At 47.8% G+C, this 20233-nt stretch overlaps 2 protein-coding genes across 7 annotated transcripts in view; one reads left to right on the top strand and one right to left on the bottom strand.

Annotated features, from left to right (window-relative positions):
• Positions 1–20233, bottom strand: part of LOC308556324 (olfactory receptor 1f45-like) — a gene marked incomplete at both ends in the record, with an annotated part of 504663 nt that overhangs the window by 205436 nt on the left and 278994 nt on the right.
• Positions 37–19042, top strand: AKAP8 (A-kinase anchoring protein 8). 6 transcript variants are annotated; one of them, XM_081136774.1, is made up of 14 exons: positions 37–269; positions 2777–2815; positions 4564–4596; positions 5122–5398; positions 5848–6331; positions 6826–6955; positions 7168–7214; positions 8393–8426; positions 10369–10456; positions 12311–12452; positions 12821–12914; positions 13342–13472; positions 14767–14862; positions 16423–18288. In XM_081136774.1, the coding sequence occupies exons 1-14, from the start codon at positions 251–253 to the stop codon at positions 16888–16890; spliced, it is 2082 nt and encodes a 693-aa protein (XP_080992900.1). In that variant the 5' UTR covers positions 37–250; the 3' UTR covers positions 16891–18288. The 6 variants fall into 6 exon arrangements, with proteins under 6 accessions (XP_080992900.1, XP_080992903.1, XP_080992901.1 ...); XM_081136775.1 differs by lacking the exon at positions 37–269 and adding an exon at positions 698–941 and having other exon boundaries at positions 16423–19042; XM_081136776.1 differs by lacking the exon at positions 37–269 and adding an exon at positions 704–929 and having other exon boundaries at positions 16423–19042.

Genomic DNA, 20233 nt, shown 5'->3' with positions numbered 1-20233 from the left:
GCTGCGCCTGCGCGCGGTGTGGTACTGTGCCAGACCTAAACTCCCAGGATGCCGTGAGCGCCGACCTCGACCAACCGCAAGGCCAGCTAGGGAGATGGAGGCGGGCTCACCTTGAAAGCCAGGCAATGGTATCGCTCGGAAGGAGTTAGGTCTGTGTCTGGTCCTCCAGTAGTGGACGGCGGAAGGTGCGTTGAGCGCGTGCCTCTGGTGGCAGCCTAGAAAAAGGGACTGCTGGCGGACCGAGCGGGACATGGAACAGGGCTACGGAGGTTCGTACAGGCAGTTGAGGGCCGTGTGGGGCGGGCAGACACTTCCTGAGTGCGCCGTCGCGCAGAGGGTCGCAGGACTGGGGATTACACCCGAGAGTAGGTACCGCAGCCCGGTCGTATGGAGAGACGGACGGGGTGCGCGCCCGCCGCTCATTGGACTGCGGCGCCGTCGCTTCCGCGGCGCTGCGTGCAGATTGGATGGCCGCGCTTGAGGGGGCGGGCGGAGCTCGGCGTCCAGACGCTGCGGCGGGTTTCAGGGGGTTTCTTGGGCTGTCCAGACGTTTTTCAAGCCTCAGTCCTGACGGGCGGACTGCCTTGTCCATCGCTCCCGCGCTCAGGGGCCCGCCGCCTTCCCCTTCCGAAAACGCCACAAAATGGCGGCGCCGGGGGGCGGAGCCACTGTCCGACCTCGTGGGGCATGGGGTCCTCCCCCCGGGCGGCCACGCCTGTCCTGGAATCCACGGGGCTTGGTTGGGGCCTCCGCGAGGCGCCCGTGGCAAGGGGCGCAGGTCCCGGAATGCGCCTGGGCGGTGCGGGGTCGGAGTCTTCCCCACCAGCTCCGTGGTACAGCGCGGCCGGGCCGGGTGTGGCTTCTGTGGGGCTCAGCCTTGGGGCTCAGCCGTGGATCTGACTCGTGCCGGCGTAGGACGAGACCTTGAGGTCACATGCTGGGTATTTCCTTGTGCAAAGCTGGGAACCTGATGTGCCCCGGGGTGGTGACAGATTGGTGGCTCTCTTTCAGGCAATGCCTTAGGGTAGCCTGGAGGTGCTGGGGGCTGTGCACAAAGGGAATGTGCCCTTTCCCCACTTGAGTTGCAGGGCCTGTGACAGATCGGACTTTCTCGGGGGACCTGCTGTTTATCTCCAAAATCAATTTACTGGGAAGCCTTTGCTCTGTACTGGGAGCCGAGTTTGCCAATTGGGAACAGTTGAGCTTGACTAGGCGCAGGCCCCTATTCAAGTGTATGAGGTTTTAGAAGCAGGTGGTCTGATCTTGGAAGTAGAAGCTAGAGAAGGCGTCTGTCTTGGAAGGTGGCGGCGTTAGCGGGATCCGGGCCGCAGGAATTGCAGAAGCAGAGAGGTTCTGAGATGCATGGGTGTGTCCGGGGTCCTGGGGTGGCTCAGCCCGACTCTCCTGGTCTTTTCTGCAGCCTGACTGGATCTCATCATTCTTTGCCTGCTTTCTGGCCAGATATTTCAGCCAGTAATCCTACCTCATGCAAGCAAGCCCTTAGCTTGAAGAGGTTTCCGACCCGCTGAGCTCTTCCCCCCCCCCCCCCCCCCAAAAAACCACACCTTTCAGGCTCAGTTTAGGTGCTGCAGCTTCCCTAAATCCTTTTGTAGCTTTTCCACCTGGAGTTATTTCCTAGGACTGGCTGCGCGTTGACAGTTGCTCCCTCACCCATATCCCAGTTCCAGGATCTTGGGCAAGTGACTTAGCCTCTGAAGCCTTTACAAGAAAAATAGTACCTATTTCAAGGGGCATTGTGAAATTACCTTAGTAGCATATGCCATTTTGTTAGACCAGTGCCCCACAGTGAAGCAGTCAGTGCCCCACAGTTGGTCACTTGAAGTTAGAAGCACCACTCTGCAGTTCTCTACACAGATATGGAAGCTGTGTGGTGTGGGGAGGATATACGCCTTGCAGAGGGCAAACTTTAGTGGGACTTTGGGTCAGGTACCCTAACCTGAGCCTTAATTCCCTGATCTCTGAATGGCTTTCTGTGAAGCTGGCTAACGTTTGCTTAGTGCCTGTTGTGTATTGGCACACAGTAGACAGTCAGCTAGTGCTTTGGGTTGTTCAAGTAAGGGAGATTGGATATATTCTGTTTCTTAAAGGTAAAGTCATTTGACAGGTGTAAATAGCTGCCGGTGCCCAGCTGTGCCACATCCAGGGTCACAGAGATGAAGAGGGGACAGACAGATGCTATTATTGGGGTCTAGAAGGGGCAGGGGAGCTGCCACAGAGGAGAGCCCAGTCTGATTCTTAGGGCCAGGATGACGCCCTGGGACTTGAAGACCCACCAGAGCATTGGAGGGTTCAAAACCCTATGGAAGCGAGGTCTAGAGAGGCACAGTTATTGTCTCTAAATTCTAAAGTTTCTTCCTAGTTATGGAGCACTTGTGGCTGCTTAGTTGGTGAGCCAAGGAGGGGAATGGGACAGTGTCCTAATGCTGGGCTAGCTGGTGGCTCTTCCTGTGTCATCCTCAGTTATGGGTTGAGGCTTAGACTAAGGTCCCTCAGCAAGGGACAGGCAGAACTGGCCCAAGGCCCATTCCCCTCCCCTTTTTTCTGTTTTGACCTCAGGCAGGTGGAGTGTGATGATGCAATCAGCCAGCTGTGGGATGACCTTTAGGGAGGCAGTGTTGTGGTTATGCTGCCTTGTAAGGCTTACACTGAGCTCCTTTGAGGATATCCCTTTAGGTTCTTCAGAGTACCTCCAAGGCACCTACCTGTTCTCTGGTGTGACACATAAGATGCTAACTCACAGGTCTTCTGTTTGCAGGCTATGGGGCATGGAGTGCTGGACCCACCAACACCCAGGGTAGGTGGGACCTGCTGTGTGGGGAGGCATGGGCTTCTGGGATCCCCGTCCCAAGGCACCAGATTGACAGAGCTATTTCTGAGGCTGCACCCGGGAACAGTGGCCTGTAGCCTGGAGAGGCATATGGGGGGATGGGGGTGCAGCCCAGGGACCAGGAAACCTTCTGTAAAGGGCCAGATAGTAAATTTTTTCGACTTTGCAGGCTACATGATCTTTGTAGTGCAGAAGTCACCACAGATAGTTTATAAACAAATAGATATGTCTGTGTTTCAATATATTTACTGAAGGACACTGACATTTGTATGCCATATAATTTTTCATGTGTCATGAAATAGTCTGTTGTAGCAATTCGTTATCTTAATCTAAGTAAATAGCTAAGCTGAGTGTATAACCAAACACTTTTTAAATTAATGGACTTTATTTCTTAGTAGTTTTAGATTTATAAGATTAAGCAGATACAGTATGTTGAGTTTCATATGCTTGCCCTACCTTCACCCCTACACAGTTTTCCCTATTAACATCTTATATTAGTGGGATACATTTATTACAATTAACAAGCCAATGTGGATACACTGTTATTACCTATAGTCCCTAGTTTACTTAATACTTACTCTGTATTATATAGTTCTGTGGGTTTTGACAAGTATATAAGTGATGTATATCATGCCATAAAATACTCTTTTGATTTTTCTTTTCTTCCCCAACATTTTAAAATATAAAACTCTGCCCTAGCCGGTTTGCCTCAGTGGTTAGAGCGACAGCCTGTGGATTGAAGGGTCCTAGGTTAGATTCCAGCCAAGGGCATGTACCTCGGTTGCAGGCTCAATCCCAGGCCCCAGTCAAACACGTGTGGGAGGCAACCAGTTGATGTGTCTCTCACATCAATGTTTCTCTCACCCCACCCCACCCCTAAAAGCAATGGACAAAATATCCCCAGGTAAGGATTAAAAATAAAAAGTTAAAATATAAAACCCATTCTTAGCTTGTGGGCAGCTGTATAACAATTGGTGATGGGCTAGATTTGGCCTGGGGCCTGTTTGCTGAACCCTGTTCTGGAGTCCAATTCGTGGCACAAAGTGCATTTGAGGGACCAGAATGTGCTCTGGTTACCGGCTAGCTTTTTGCGGTGTCTGTTCCAGGGGATGGGACCATGGCTTCCTTTGTTTTCTGAGCGTGGGACTTGCCCCTAGCACCATTGGGGGCAGGGTCACTTCTCTGCCCCATCACCAAGTTTCCCAGGAAGAGGCCTTTCATGTCACTCAGACACATAATATACCCGTGCTCATTTGAGCTGGGGATATGATATTTTACTGGTGCACTCTCCATATTTTTGGTGGTTGGTGCCTGAGCTCTGGCTTCTAGTGAATGTTAGCACTTTAGAAGGGCTCTGCCTGGCCCTAGCCCACTGGCTTCTTGGCTGGTGACCCACACTGGACAAGCTTTCTGAGAAGGCTGCAGTGTCCTTCCCATTGCCTTGATGGTGGAGACAGGGCTTGCCTAGGAGGGAAGCCCTGATTTTGCTTAGCCGAGTGCGCTTTAAGAAATGAGTTTTATAGCCAATGGGCCCAGCCTTTCCTCGTCTTAACAGGCAATGAAGGGTGCCTCCCAGAGTGCTGCCATAGCCACCTGCAGCCTTGGCCCTATGGATAGTGGAGTGAGGTGACAACTGTCCAACATCTGGGGGGTGGGGTGTCTCAGAAGCCTTCGTTCTGCAAACAAAGCCTTTGTGTGTTCTTGTTTCCTCTAAGGTGCATATGGAACTGGTGTTGCCAGCTGGCAAGGTAGGCCCTTTTGGGGGTCAGTGGGTAGGTAAGGGGGCCTCTGATGAGCCACCCAGAGGAGCTGGTATGCAGGGACCCCTATCTCCCCTCCTAGCTGTGCTCACAGCTCTCCTGAAGGCTTGGCAGACTGGGCCTGAGGTGCTGAGGAGGCCTCAAGGGGAACTTGTAGGAGGTGAGGGGGGGTATGTTTCTGTTCTGGGAGCAATATCTCCATGGTGGATATGTTAACAGCCCTAACTGCCACTGCTGGGCCCTCAGCCACCTCTAGCTTTGGGTGAGAAGCAAGCCTTAGGATCTGACAGAGAAAATCTGCTCAGAGTTGAAGTCTCACCCTGCCTTCCTCCTTATGCCTTTATGAGCTGTACAAAGGCATTGTGGGTGTGCAGTGTGGGTGATGCCAGGAGCACTTGGTCCCATGACCCACTTCCTTCTCTGATGCCAGTGGATACTCTTCCCCAGACATGTTCACCGTGGACCAGCCTTGTGGCTGCTGAGGTCTAACTTGACTCTTCTTCCCCCTGGCAGGTTATGACAACTACAATTATTATGGTGCCCAGAACACCAGTGTTACCACAGCAGCAACCTACAGCTACGGCCCAGCCTCCTGGGAGGCCACCAAGGCTGGTGATGGCCTGGCGGCTGGGGGCCCTGCCATGCATATGGCCTCTTATGGGCCAGAGCCAAGCACTGACAATTCCGACTCACTCATTGCCAAGATCAACCAGCGTCTAGACATGATGTCCAAGGAAGGAGGCAGGGGTGGGAGCAGCACCGGTGGGGAGGGCATGCAGGACCGGGAGAGGTAATTACAGACCTGAGCTCTTCCCTGGGGATCCGAACACCATGCTTTGTGCAGACAGGAGTGGGCACCTGCTCTCCCAGGAAGGCTCTTCCCAGGCTCCCTCCTGAGCATGGGTAGATGAGTTGGGCCTTTAGGACAGAGGCATTGTAATTGGACTTGCTAGTTTCCTCAGTGATGGGGTTTAGGGCATGACTGTGGCTAAACTATGCTAGACTCCTTATTTCTGCACCAGGAGCTTAGCAGAGCCTCCCTGCTCTTGTGGCCAACGGCTTGTGCCCTCATTCATCAGTGTTTGGAGGGGAATATTGGTCTGTTTTGTCTCTGAGCATTTAGGAGGGGCAAGTGGTGGTTTTGTTTGCTTTGCTGTTCTGAGTGTAGGGAGGTCAGCTTTGCAGGAAGTGTTGAGGTCGAATCCAAAGCATGTAGTGATGGTTGTCCTTTCTTTGCAGTTCCTTCCGCTTCCAGTCATTTGATTCCTACGACTCCAGGTCTTGTCTGCCTGAGCACAATCCCTACCGCACCAGCTATAGCTACAACTATGACTTTGACCTGGGACCTGACCGCAATGGTGGCTTTGGTGGTCAGTACAGTGACTGCCGGGACCCCACCCGTGAGCGGGGCTCTGTCGATGGCTTCATGCGGAGCCGGGGTCAGGGCCGCTTTCAGGACCGGAGCAACCCCAGCACCTTTATGCGCAGCGACCCATTCATGACATCAGCAGCCTCCTCGGATCCCCTTTCCACTCCTTGGACAGAGCTGAACTATGTGAGTGGGCGGGGCCTGGGAGGCCCCTCCCCCAGCAGGCCCCCATCTTCTCTTTTCTCCCAGTCTATGGCCCCCAACTATGGAGTGATGGGCATGCAGGGGGCAGGAGGTTATGACAACGCTGTGCCCTACAGATGTGGCCAGTCACAGACCCGGATGAAGGATTGGGTAAGGCTTTGCAAAGTTCTAACTCACCTTCCTTGCTTTGCTTTTTAAACAGCTTTATTGAGATAAAACTTATAGATTATAAGATTCTTTTTTTTTTTCAGTGTGACTTTTAGTAAAATTGTGTAGAATTGTGCAACGTTCACCATCATCTAATTTTAGAAAATGTCTATCAACTGAGAAAGAAATTTCTGTCATTAGCCGTCACTCCCTGTTCTCTCCCCTGACCCTTGGCAGCCATTAACTGACTCTCTGTCTCTAGCGATTTGCCTGTTCTGGACATACCATGTGAATACAATATGTGTCCTTTTGTGTCTAGCTTCTTATATTCAGCATAATTTTTGGTGGGGGAGGGCATTAAACTATGTCATCTTTCTTTGTCTTCTGAAAAGACCTTATCTATCTTCTCTGATCTTATAACCTCTTCATTTTTCATTTCTCTGGGGTATCTTAATGGTTCGGGTAAGTGGTACATCAGGATGTGCTTGTGTCTGTAGCCCAGGTGGAGAGGGTTTGACCGCTGTGGCCTAGACGGCATGGGCAGGAAACGGAAGCAGTTGCAAATCTATGATGAGCCGGATGCCAAACAGGCCCGGGCTGACAGCGAAGGAGATTTTTCTGAAAATGGTATGCCTTGGGAGTGGGGTACTGTGAATTTTCAGTGGGTATAAGATGAATCAGTTGCATGTTTAGTGCTCTGTCTGCCTGTCAGCCAGGCTCCCACAGTCCCCACTGAAATCAGGATAAGCTTGGACACTTGGGACAGTGAGCTTGGGAGGGTGAAAACAATGGGCCAGCCTCTGAGGGGCTGATTTTCCTGTTCCCTTTGTGTCTGGTAGATGATGGTGCTGGTGACTTCCGGTCTGGAGATGAAGAATTCAGGGGTGTAAGTCCACCTTCACTGGTCAGCCTTCTTTGTCTCTAGTGCAGGATTTCTTATTTTAGCTTCTTTCTCACAGAGGCGGGAACTGCTGCTATGGTAGACTCACCTCTACCTTAAAAGTGGATTTAGTATCCTGACTTGCAGCTAGGTTTCTAAGAGTGTTCCACTTGCAACAATCCTTCCCTTTCCTGAAGAAATTCCCAGCCTCCTGCACAGCTGCTCCTGTGTCCTTGTAGTGATGTGCCTAGCTGCACATGCGGTAAGTGCAGTGGCTGTGCAGGCTGAGGCTTGCAAACATGTACTGAAGACTGCCAGCTTTGTGCTGGTGCTGAGCTGCATTCAGGTCATTCAGTCCTTCCATCCAGTCATGGTAGACAGGTGTTTAAGGCCAGCTCTTAGCCAGGACCACGCTGAGGACCTGGAGAGTGAGCCTTTGCCACCCCCTGTAAATTCTGATCCAAGTCTGGGGTAGGGCCCTAGATCTGTGTGTATGAAGGGTTTGTACAGATGCTTCTAATGGTCAAGCGGATTCGCTGAAGGTGGGAGGAGTGGGATGTGGGATACAGTGAATTTTTAGTTTTTCTGAGGGTCTTACTTGCCCCCTTGTCTGTTTTGCTTCAGTCTTGAGTCTAGGAATCACTGTGTTGTACCAGCTGATTGGTAATCTAATCTTTGTCTTGGTGCCTAAGAAGTGGACTCCCTTTCCATTTTCAGTTAGATGATCAATTTTATCTACACCTGATTTTTTACAGCTTTTGGTAAATACAAACAGATGGCTGGGAAACTTGGTAAAACCCATTTTCAGTAAAGCACTGGAAGTAGCATCCTACAAATTGGGGTTTCTTGACAGTTGATGAATGAGCTCCTGGCATTCCCATGTGCAGAGCTGTGCAGGTGTACATTGCCAGAGGCTGTTCTTTAGCTTTAAAAAGAGCTGAAAGAGGGCCAGTGTCTTTAATAAAAACGCAAAGCAAATTAGCCATCATCACAGAATCTCCGAAGGCAACCAGTAGTGACAGGACACATTCAGGTTTTATCCCATGGCCCTGGGCCTTGTCCTAACACATTGTGACTGGGTTCCTGGTAGTACAGCAACTATCAGGTGGTGGCAGGGAGCTAGGCTGGTGTGGGGAGTTCAGGAAACTGCCTCACTACCCGACTTCGTGTGTGTCCTTTTTCAGGAGGATGAATTCTTCGACTCCGGGAGGCAGAGAGGTAGGCATTGCCCATTGTCCCTTTGAACTTTCCTGTGTCTGCCTGGCTGTCCTGCACACACTGCCCAACTCTCAGTTGAGTTTGATTTCTGAGGAAGCCTGGGTCCTGGATGGAGGGGCTGACGGCTCAGGGCAGAAGAGGGGCCGTGATTGCTGGGTGGGCCTTGGCCATGGCACTCACCCCAAGGCTTTCCTCCATTATTTAGAGCAGCACTTGCTGGAAATGGGTCTGTTGGCCTCAATTAATGGAGAGAGACAGGGAAACTCATCTGTGGGTGTCCGCAACAGCTTGCAGTGATAGTGAACGTAGTCTCAGAAACATAAGAGAGAAAAGAACAGGTGCCCTCCAGCCTGTCTTCTCAGTTACCCTTGCCCAGTACAGGTACCCGTACTGTTTTCTCCTAGGCTCCATTCTTTCCACCATTTCCCTCCTTGCCAGTCCAGAGCTGTGCTCTCAGCCTCTATGGTGGGGGTCCTGGCAACTGCAGGGCATGTTGCTGCATGGGACAGAGTTCAGACACCTGCCTGGATTGGGAGCTCAGGGCAAGGGGGGAGGCTGTCAGGTATATCCAGACCCAGATACCCCAGAGGCAGTCATTGCTCATTGCTTAGCAGGTCCTATCAGTTCCAGTGCCAGAGACCTAAGGGTCCAAATTCATCAGCAGAAGCAAAGCCAAATTAAACTTCTGGTGGGTATGGAGAAGCAGCCTAAGACATGGCCTTGAGCTTACCCAAAAGCCACTTTTCCTGTTCCCAGGGGTCTGTTCGAAGCTGGTTTCCCCCCAGAATCACAGGCTGGCTCTGCTCCCATCAGTTCTGAAGGTCCCTGGCTTAGATACTCCTTCCCTTATGTGTTCAGGCTTGGCTAACCCTCTCAGGTCCTCTTACCCTGTTGAAGTGATTATGTTTGTAGCATGGGTCCACACAGCATTGAACAGCTCATGCAGCAGGGAAAATGCTAAAGCAAAGGTGACGTGTTTATTGCGCGCAGGTCCTGCTATCTACCCGGGATGACTTTGCTATTAAACAGCAGTAATAGTTTCAGGCAGTGACCTCTTGCCAAAAATCCCACACGCCCTTTTGAGAGGCTTCTGAGCAGCGCACGCCGGTCGCCATCTTCGTGGGACAGTCTCGTGACTGGCATCAGGGGTAGGGGTTACAGTTCAGATGCTTATCCAACCTGTTTTCAGTGTCTGGCCCTGGCTCTGAGCCACGGTTACCTGGCCTGGCCTCACGCTGGGGATACTGGGCTGCACGGCTCTCAGAGCTCCTGCGCTGGCCCCAGGGGATGGACGGAGGACCGATAGGTCTCTTCCCACTTCTCTTTCTAGGATTGCTTCCCACATAGCCCTGGGAAAGTCCTAGAGTGACAGTTTTTGTGAGTGGAAGATAGAGTTTGGGCCAGCAAGGACTAACAGACCTGCTGAGGCCCTAGTTCAGAGGAGGCCTATGGGATGGTTGTCGTGGTCTACTTAGATGTGGGAAGGAGGGAGGTAGAACAGCTTGCTTTATTTTCTGAGGCCTTCTACCTGCTGCCTCTTTACCTAAGAAGAACTACTTCTCTCTCTCTTAACTGATGTTGGGAGAAGACCCACTCATAGGGCACTGGATTGGAAAAGCAGGATAGGGAAGGACAGAGAGAGCAGGTGGGCCTTAGTGTGAGTGGGATGGGTGGGCCATGTCCCTGGCCCATCCTAGCCTTATCAGGCCAAGGGGGGAGTGAGGTATCTCTCCTGGGAACTCCCAAGTGTTCTCATCCATGCTCATCGTTGTTGGGAGCCTTTGACATCCCCTTGGTGCCTCAGGGTGTCCTGACCCTGCCATATATGGAGGCAGCAGCAGGGCACAGGGTACGGTGGCCAAGCTGCAGCCCCATCAAGGCCCTGGTGCTCAGCTCCTCTACAGACTCTACAGAGGGTCTTGAAGGGATTTCTCTGTTGCAGGAGAGAAGGATGACGAGGATGACGAAGTGAAGAAGAGAAGGGAAAAGCAAAGGAGAAGAGATAGGATGCGAGACCGAGCAGCTGACAGGTGAGGTGGGAGGTCAGCTGGACCTGAGCACTGTCAAGGCCCACCTGAGCTCATCTGTCTTCACTCCATGATGCAAGGGGAGCCTGGTTTGAGCTGACTCCAGTTGTCTGTGGGGAAATCCTAGTCAGGGCGGTGGGAGACAAAACTTGGGAAACACGAACAGAATCATATCCTTGCCAGAGGGTCCCTGTGGCCCTCATGTGCTCAGCCAGGGGCTCTAATGTCCTGCACACCTGTGGGGAGTTTCCTTGTCCCCTGGCTTATGTCTGTCATCCCAAACAAGTATTTTTCGTTAAGCGGAGCTGCTAAGAAGGTGCTCGGGTGGGTTGTCCAAATCTAGACCACCACTGGAGTTTGACTTAACTGTTACACACGTATAGATATTACCTTCAAGGTTGTCTTTAAGTAGAGAAAAGAAGCACAAAAACATGAAGCCCAGAGTGTTGGTGTGACCACACCATGCACCTCTCTCCCTGTTCAGTTATTTAGTGGTTGCTGACTAGAAAAGTAAACCACTGGTGGCTATGGGAGCACTTAATTGCTGAGGTCTTAACCACACATAACTGCTTCTGTATGCACAGGCTCTCTTAATGACTTGAGGGGTACTCCTTGCTCTTAAGCACCTGGAGTAGTGATTTTCCTGTGCAAAGAATGCTTAGCAAAAGGGTTAACAGGCAGGGAAGCCAGGAACCAAGAAGTAGGAGCTTTCAGGTATTACAAAAATTCATCAAAACTCTTGTTAAACAGATAGTAAGTGATAGCTAGATTTGATCTATTTTCATGTCACATGAGAACTGAGATGACATTTTTAACAGTTCTGCACATAGGGCCTGGGTGATTTTTTTCCGCTTCACTCCTCTGTCAGGGTATCTACAAAAGCTTGTGGCACTTGTCTAGAGATCCAACCCAGGTGTTGGAGGCCAGCAGATCTCCTGAGTTGGGAGAGGAGTTCTGAATGCTGCAGGGCCTGTGCTCTTACCCCAGAAGATCCAGAGGCTCCTGGGCAGAGCCAAGGGAAACAGCACTGCACTGTGGAGGTGTGGTCTACAGGCCACTCTCTTCTCACCTTACAACATGATTGCCTTTGTGAGACTTTGAAAGCACATGACAAAGAAACCTTAGTTTTTATCCATGAATTTGACATAGTGTGCCTTTACATTGAATCCTGTGGGAGAACTGTTCTTAGGTCATATGAATTTTTTTTTTAATCCTCACCTAAGGATGACATCCTTAGAAAGAGGAAAGGGGGGAGAGAGACTGATGTGAGAGAGAAACATTGATTGGTTGCCTTCTGTATGTGCCCCAACTGGGGATTGGACCCACAACCCAGGTATGTGCCCTTATAGGGAATCGAACCGGCTACCTAAAATGGAGTTGCCTAAGGCCTTTGGGCCAAAAAGACTGGTATGGTAGGAAATTGCTACATGAATTATTTTCCTAAATACTCTCGAGGTTGTACTCCCATCCCTAGGATGAGGAAACAAGGAAACTGCTATATTTTAAATATATATATATATCTTTATTGATTTCAGAGAGAGGAAGGGGGGGGGGGGAGAGAAACATAAATGATGAGAACCATTGATTAGCTGCTTCTTACATGTCCCCCACTGGGGATCGTGCCCTCAACCTGGTCATGTGCCCTGACCGGGAATCAAACTGTGATCTCCTGGATCCTAGGTCGGTGCTCAACTGCTGAGCCACGCCTGGCTGGGTGGAAACTGCTATCCTTGGTACCCCGTGAGAAGTCAGAAGTTTTGGATCAGAAATTGCTTTCCCATTTCTGTTTCAGTTCTAACCAGAGATGAACTGGTTATCCCTGCATCACTGTTCTTGCTTTTTGTCTTCCTTCTCCAGGATTCAGTTTGCCTGTTCCGTGTGTAAATTTCGTAGCTTTGAAGATGAAGAAATCCAGAAGCATCTGCAAAGCAAATTTCACAAAGAGACACTGCGATTTATAAGTACCAAACTGCCTGACAAGACGGTCGAGTTCCTTCAGGTGAAGCACACTTGGCCTCTGTCACATTGTTTCTTGCTGATCCTACAGGTGTCAGATCCCTCACAGGGAAAGGGAAGGGAAATAAGAGGTCTAAACTTGGTAAAGATTCCTTTTTCCAGAATAACAGTTGTTCCAGTTCCCATGTCAGAGGAGTAACAGAGAGCTGCAGCCATTGTAGTTCCCATTTGTTCCGCCCATGGAGCTGCTCTCATCACCATCTTCCTACCCTTGGGGCAGCTGAGACAAGGCTGTCATCCGATAGGGTCTTGGCAGCCACCCATGGTGAGCTGCCTCTGGTGTAGTTGAGGAATATCCACATGTGCCATCCTCTCCCGATTTCATTTGGTGCTGTCTCCCAACCCCTCTAGGAATACATTGTAAATAGGAATAAGAAGATTGAGAAGCGGCGTCAGGAACTGATGGAGAAAGAAAGCACAAAACCCAAACCAGATCCTTTCAAAGGTGAGTTGTGATCCTAGGGGGCTTGCTGTTCTGCAAGGTGCTAAGGCACATGGCTCGGTGCAAAACTAGCACAGGGCTGCTGAGGATGTGATGTGAAGACCTGTGGGAGGGGCACTTAGCAATGGAAAGAGGCTCTCAAGTGTGGCCTAATACAGATCTCAGCTCTATAGGCAACTTATCAGAGTGATAAGGGCTCTGCAGTTGTTTCCTCCTTGGACTGAAGGATGAGAAAAGTTGGAAGTAATAAATTTCCCTGTTTGGAGGCTGATTGTTCGGACCTTACACCTGCTAGAAGGCTGATGATGCCTGTCTCAGAGTTAACTGAATCCCTAGAGAAGGCTGTAGGGAGAAAACGTGGGCCTCGTTGGGGGCTGGGAGGAAAGCATCACATGCATGCTTTCCCACATGACTTGGGTTTCATCAACAGGGATTGGCCAGGAGCACTTCTTCAAGAAGATTGAGGCTGCTCACTGCCTGGCTTGCGACATGCTGATCCCCGCACAGCACCAGCTCCTCCAGCGGCACCTCCACTCTGTCGATCACAATCACAACCGCCGGGTGAGTCCCCTCCTGATGCTGGCTCAGGGTCAAGCCTTCCCTGGCTGCCAGTGGGGGGTTTAGAACCTTCTGTGCCTTACAGGGAATGCTAACATCTTTAGGGGCTCCTGCCATATTCCATCAAGTCTGTCACTTCATCAATTGATTGTACAGTGCATCCCAGCTTCTGTTAAAATGTAAGAAAATGTTTTGCTTAGGATTCATTAAATACATAGCTAAAATTGTCCTGGTTTGAGAATGTTCCCTGTAAACCACCCAAATCAATCCCCTATTGCTGAAAAACAAGATTTCTATAAATTGAGGCCAAGGGCCATTCAGAGCAGAGTGGCCTAGGGGACCCATTTGGTCCTTACTAGTTGATGGGGCCTGAGGCTAAAAATTTAGTTCGTGGTCAGCAAATTTTTCTGTTAAAGGTCAAATTGTAAATATTTTTAACTTTGCAGGCCATAGGGTCTCTGTCCAACAAGTCTGCCATTGGTGGGCAAAAGCAGCCATAGATACTAAGTGAAGGAGAGGTGTGGCTGCACTTGCCCACTGGCTATAGCTTGCTGATCCCTGATTTTAACATCTCTGTCCTTAGTTTACCCAACGATGAAATGGAGCTCTCAATACCTGCCTGCCCATCTCCCAGTTTTTTGTTTTATTTTAGAAAGTGGGGGTTAGGGGGTGGGGAGGGACACACATTGATTTGTTGTTCCACTTATTTATGCATTCATTGGTTGCTTCTCGTATGTTCCCTGACTGGGGCACATACCTGATACACCTGCAACCTTGGTGTATCAGGATGGTTTTCTAACCAACTGAGCTACCCAGCCAGGCCTCCCCATCTCCCAGTTTTACTAAAACCAGCCAGAAGCACTGTATAAACAAGAGATTACTATGTGCGTGTCAAGCTGTTTTTGAGCATCCATACTTTTGCTATTGACTTACAAAATTAATATAACTCAAAACTGAAAAGAAAAAGCTTACTCCTTTTCCTCCTTAGTTTACAGAGCTAAGCTGTAAATGCTCATTTCATCTTTGCTTATGCACATGGTACCTGGACATCAGAGGGGTGTCTGTGGTGCTTATCAGACTTTTCTACACTGTTGCACGGTGTCAGTTCCAACGTCTGTAGTGCCTTCTTTCTCTCACTCCTGGAGTCTGGCACTTTGGGATTTGCCTTATTGAAGAAAGATGTTGGTCGTCTCTGCATATGGCTGATCTCAGGGCAACTTACTATAGCCTGGCTGTGTGTTCTCTTGCCCCTTTATATGAGCCATTTTTAAAAGCCCATTTTTGGTTCCCTTTGCAGTTGGCTGCTGAACAGTTCAAGAAAACAAGTCTCCATGTGGCTAAGAGTGTTTTGAATAACAGACATATAGTGAAGATGCTGGAAAAGTACCTCAAGGTTAGGAGTCCAGTGGACGGGAAAAACCTTTGAAGTGGAGAATGAACTACGAGTATGGAATTGTATCTCGAGCACAGTATTTAGCATTTCTGAGTCTTGAAGAATTGAGGACTGTTGGAATGTATCAGGATTGGGAATTCTACAACTGTGGAGAGAGTCAGCACTATTGTACAGATTAATCAAGCAGGGCCACATCCCAGAGGTGCCACAACCACTGAGCCATAATGACACGAGCAGAGTAATAAAAAGTCCCAAAGAGGGTGCATGGGAAAGAAGCTGAAGAGCCCCTGCCTGGTTCCTCCTTGGGAGGCCCATTTTGCTAAATGCTCAGCCCCATGACCAACTTCGGCTGGTAGCTAAGGTCCAGCATAGCTGGCAGGACCTGTCTGCTCTCCTCTCAGTTATTAAATGCTTCAGTATTTGACAATTCATTCTACCCAATAAAGGCACAGAATCTAACTATAGCAGGTTCTCGAATAACATCATTTTGTTCAATGTCATTTCATCATAATGTTGATGAGATATCACAGGTATGTTGATAATATAAACAATTGATATAATTGTTTATATCAGTTAACCTATGGTAAAATTGGTTTTTACATCGTATACCTCATTTATCCACAGTTCCAAGAACCTGTTGATGACATTAAGTGAGGACTTATTGTAATTAATTTAAGAACCATGACTGGTCAGTGTTTTACCTTGTGGCTTAAACAGATTTAAAGTCTCTGGAGTCAGGTATAGACTCAAAATTCTAATCAGCATATTTTAAAACACGTTTCTTAATCTGGTAGCGATAATATTTAGTTTTCTTTTTCTAAACTAGAGACAATTTTAGAATACGCTTGTGAGAAGTTTGGCTTCTGAGGAGAGTCAGAATTGGGTTTGACTCCCGACTGATGTTTAATAGCTGTGTGACCTCTGGCAAGTTACTGATCTTTGAGTCTCATTTCCTTGTCTGTAAATTGGGGATAATCCTCATGCCAGAGCTCTGAGCTTAAATGAAACTAAAATTTAAAATAGTCTTAACTTCCTGTTATGAGACTTTCAAACATTTTTGGTTTAGGTCTAGGTCTTTTGGAACTTTTCCTGTGGTTATGCGCTTGAATGAAGAGTACAAAATAGCTCTTGCGAAGCTTTTCGGAGATGTCTTTCTGAATCTGTAGGGTCTGAGAACCTGTAGGATTAACTCACCTGGTGTAGTTTAAATTATTTCTGTTGTCCTGGCCAGTGTGGCTCAGTTGGATGGAATATTGTCCCATGCACCAGAAAGTTGTGGGTTCAATTACTGGTCAGAACACATGCCTAGGTTTTAGGTTCAATCCCCAGTAGGGCGCATATGGGAGGCAGCAGATCAATGTATCTCGCTCACGTTGATGTTTTTATCTCTCTCTTTCCCTTCCTCCCTCTCTAAAATCAATTTTTAAAATAAATGAATAAAGTATTTCTCTTGTTGACTGCCCATCGTGAAAGCACGAACTCCAAGCAGCCTGGGTCTCCTTCCATTTCTCATTTGGACAGTTCTTTAGACTGCACTGATCTGTGTTTCTTCCTGGCCAGGGTGAAGACCCTTTCACCAATGAAGCCGTTGATCCAGAAATTGAAGGAGTTGACAATTTAGGAGGCGAGGATAAGGAAGAGACACCTGAAGAGGTGGCTGCGGAAGTGTTAGCCGAGGTGATTACAGCAGCAGTGAGGGCAGTAGAGGGGGAAGGAGTGCCAGCTCCAGAAAGTATTGAAATGCTGGCTGAAGGGGAAGGCCCCGTGGACGCGGCAGAGGCCACTAGTGGTCCCCATCCAGAACAGCCACTGGAAGCAGACACACACTGTGGAATGGCATCTGGGAAGAGGAACGCTGAAGCAGAGGCTGGAAGTAAAGCTGCCCAGGCTAGAAATGAGGCTGTGGGGGCTGAAGGTGAAGCAGAGGCAAAAAGCACCGTAACAGTCACTGTTCCTGCCCCAGCTGCCGTGGAAGCCGAAGTGGAACAAACTGATGCAGAATCCAAAGATGTTATTCCCACAGAATGATCCTCCTCTCCCTGTTTCAAGGAATGTGTTAAATGATGCATTGCTCTTTCTCCTTTGGTTTATAAGTAGTACTAGGATTTGTGTTATTGGAATATACTGAAAACTTATTTTGGTGAAGAGACCCAGCTATTTCCTTCAGAAAAATGTACCTCATGGGCTTGTCTAATAGAGTTGAGTGGCTTTCTGCCTTGGTTTGAAGGCTGCAGAAGTACATTCCCCCAAGCAGCTGTTACCTCTCTACACTGCAGTTGGAATAATAAAAGTTGGGCAATTAGATTTTGATGATACTTTGCTTGTTAAATATAGCCACTGGCTGAATGCCCTTTATTCTTTTTTTATTACTATTTTTTCTGGGAGCAGCTCATTATTACTAGGATACATCTTGCTTTATAAATATATGTGTATGTATATTTTTTAAGTTTCAAGAATTTGCTTTGGCTTCAGGTTTTGACCTCTGCTTTTGTAGCTCACTGAATAGTGTTCTGATTCTCACAAGGTGTAGCAGAATCTTGTTAGCTTGTGATGTTGGTTTTGTCACATCAGTGAACTCTCAAAGGCCTGATGAATCTGACATAACTGCACCACTGGAAGCACACCCAGTGACCCCTTAAGAATGGGGACATTTTGCCTAGGGCATTGTTTCCCAACCTTTAATCCTTGGCAGATCACCTTCAGAACTTATCTTACATGTGTTCCACCTCTGCATTACTTCAGGGTTTTTTCCTTAAAATTGAGTTACTTCCTCTTAAATATAATTAAAAAGAAAACTTGATGTCACTCCCATGAATGGAAAACCAATATAAGTAGCCACAGATAAGATGTTATCTGTAAAAAATGAATATAATGAAATAAACATTTCATTTTAAATAAATCCTCTTCCTTTGGAGATTTCTGAGTTTGTGAGAAAGGAAAACTAACATGTTAAAGCCAGACTGCCTGTAAATTTTTGAACTGTCACATTCGAGGAAGCATTGGCTAGTGGGAAAATAATTTAAGAGGTAGTAAAAATATTTGATGAGCATCTACTGTGTACCAGGTGCTAATTCATGATAAAAATAAGATGTAGCCTTGCTAGCATGGCTCAGCGGTTGAGCATCAACCTATGATCCAGGAGACAGGTTTAATTCCTGGTGAGGACATGCCCGGTTTGTGGGCTTGATCTCTAGTAGGGGGCGTGCAGGAGGCAGCCAATGAATGACGACTCTCTCATCATTGATGTTTCTATCTCTCCCTCCCCTCCCTCCCCCTCCCCTTCCTCTCCTTCTCCTCTCCTCTTTGAAATCAATAAAAACATAAAAAAATAAGATGTGGGCACTGCTCTCAAGGAGCCTTACTGGAGATGCGAGATGAATATTTATGAAAAAGTCAGTATTAGAACTAAAAAATAAACTTCAGTAATCATGAAAATAGTGCCTCTGAACTGTTTCTGCACATTATTCCTTACTCCTGTGTACATGTGGCTTAGTCACAGGTTCAGCATGCCCTTTGAAGCTTTTCTTGAATCGGAAGTGTTGGTGACATTGAACATCAGTAGTCTGAAAAAAGGTAACAAAACTATGAAATTGCTTTGTTTTGTTTTTCTTGTAAAAGTAATCCCAAGGCTTGTCATGAAATCTATATCTGAATTTCAGTGACATTCTTTCACCCCCCACCCCCACCCTGTGTAAAATAACACTGATAATTTTATTCCTAAAGGTAGGTTGAACCAGGCCATCATTCCCCAAGATGGGGAGTAACTACTTGGGTTGCACAAAGGAATGCCCTTGTATTTCCTGAGATGACAAATTGCAAGCTTCCTCAGTTGGGAACTAATTTTTACCAGTTATTTCCCAATTTTAGAGAATCCTGAGGGGGAGGTTAAGGGTCACACATCGACGATGTGGGGATACCCAAATTAATACACAGGTCTGTGAGATACCAATGGCCATGAACTTTGCAAAGAGTACCTTTATTTAAAAACAGGTTCTGTGCAGATGGCAATCCCTGCTATCCAAGCAAAAAATATTTTAGGAATGGCAGCCCTGATTACAACTTATGTAATCATATTGCTGGCTTGTATGATTTCATTGGGTTTTTATGAAATTAATAGTTGCTAAAGGGGAAAACAATACAATGTAATGAACAAAGTGCCCATTCAAGAGTACATAGTATTAAATCCAAAATTAGATTTTGGACCACAAAGAAATTTCCTGATAACCTGGCTGAAAGTAGTCTTTGCTCACCAGAAGTGTGGCCAGTAGTGATTATATACAGACCCAGAGTTCAAGTAGAATTTTAGAACTGACAGGAGTAGAATTTTTTATCTTTATTGATTTCAGAGAGAGGAAGGGAGGGGGGGGGAGAGAGAGAGAAATATCAGTGATTCGAGAGTCATTGATGGGCTGCCTCCTGCACGCCCCCCACAGGATCAAGCCCGAAACCCAGGCATGTGCCCTGACCAGGAATCAAACCTCGATCTGGATAAGTTGATGCTCAACTGCTGAGCCATGCCCCGGCTGGGCTGGAAGAATCTTTTAACATTTTACTTTTTTTCAGGCGCTTCCCTGGGGGTAGTGGTTCAATAAATAAATGGGCATGGAAGAAAAACCATGGGTGTGGCTTTGCACTGATTTAACACTGATGGCTCTGGAATTAAGAAAGTATTGGGGCACTTTATCTTATTTATATAAGGACACTGAAGCCTATCAAGGTAGTTGTCTTTTTGCAATCAGATTTAATAGTCTATGTACCTCCTCTCAAGACACTATCTGGTGAGTGTATATTTTATATAGATAAGAAATTAGAATTTATTTTGGGGGGCAATATGAAGGGATAGGGGGCAATCCATTCTCATGGGGTTGGCTATCAGAATTCAGGGAGATAATAAACACATGGACTTTTGAAAAAGTGGTTGGCCAAGCTCAACATTTAAAATTTTTAGATGTAATACTCACAGAAAATGAGCTGTTAACCATATTACAGTGGATGATGCAGTGGCATTTGGAACACTCATGATGTTGTACAACCCCATCACCTATAACTAGTCCAAGACATTTTCCTCACCCTAAAAGGATACCCTTATCCATTAGTAGTCACGGCCTATTTCCCTCCCCCACCCCCTGACAACCATTAATCTGCTTTCTGTCTCTGGATTTATTCTGGATATTTCATATAAAGGGAAACATATAATACATGACCTTTCAGTCTGGCTACTTTCACTAAGCATGTTTTTGTTTCTAAATATGTTTTTATTGATTTCAGAGAGGGTTAGGGTAAGGAAGAGAGAGAAACATCAATGATGGTGACAGAATCACCAATTGGCTGCCTCTTGCACACTCCATACTGGGGGTCAAACCCGCAACTC

This window comes from Miniopterus schreibersii, assembly GCF_964146895.1.
Source record: "Miniopterus schreibersii genome assembly, chromosome: 4".
Lineage (NCBI taxonomy): Eukaryota > Metazoa > Chordata > Mammalia > Chiroptera > Miniopteridae > Miniopterus > Miniopterus schreibersii.
The sequence above is the reverse complement of the archived record's forward strand: the minus strand, read 5'-3'. Positions and strand labels throughout refer to the sequence as shown.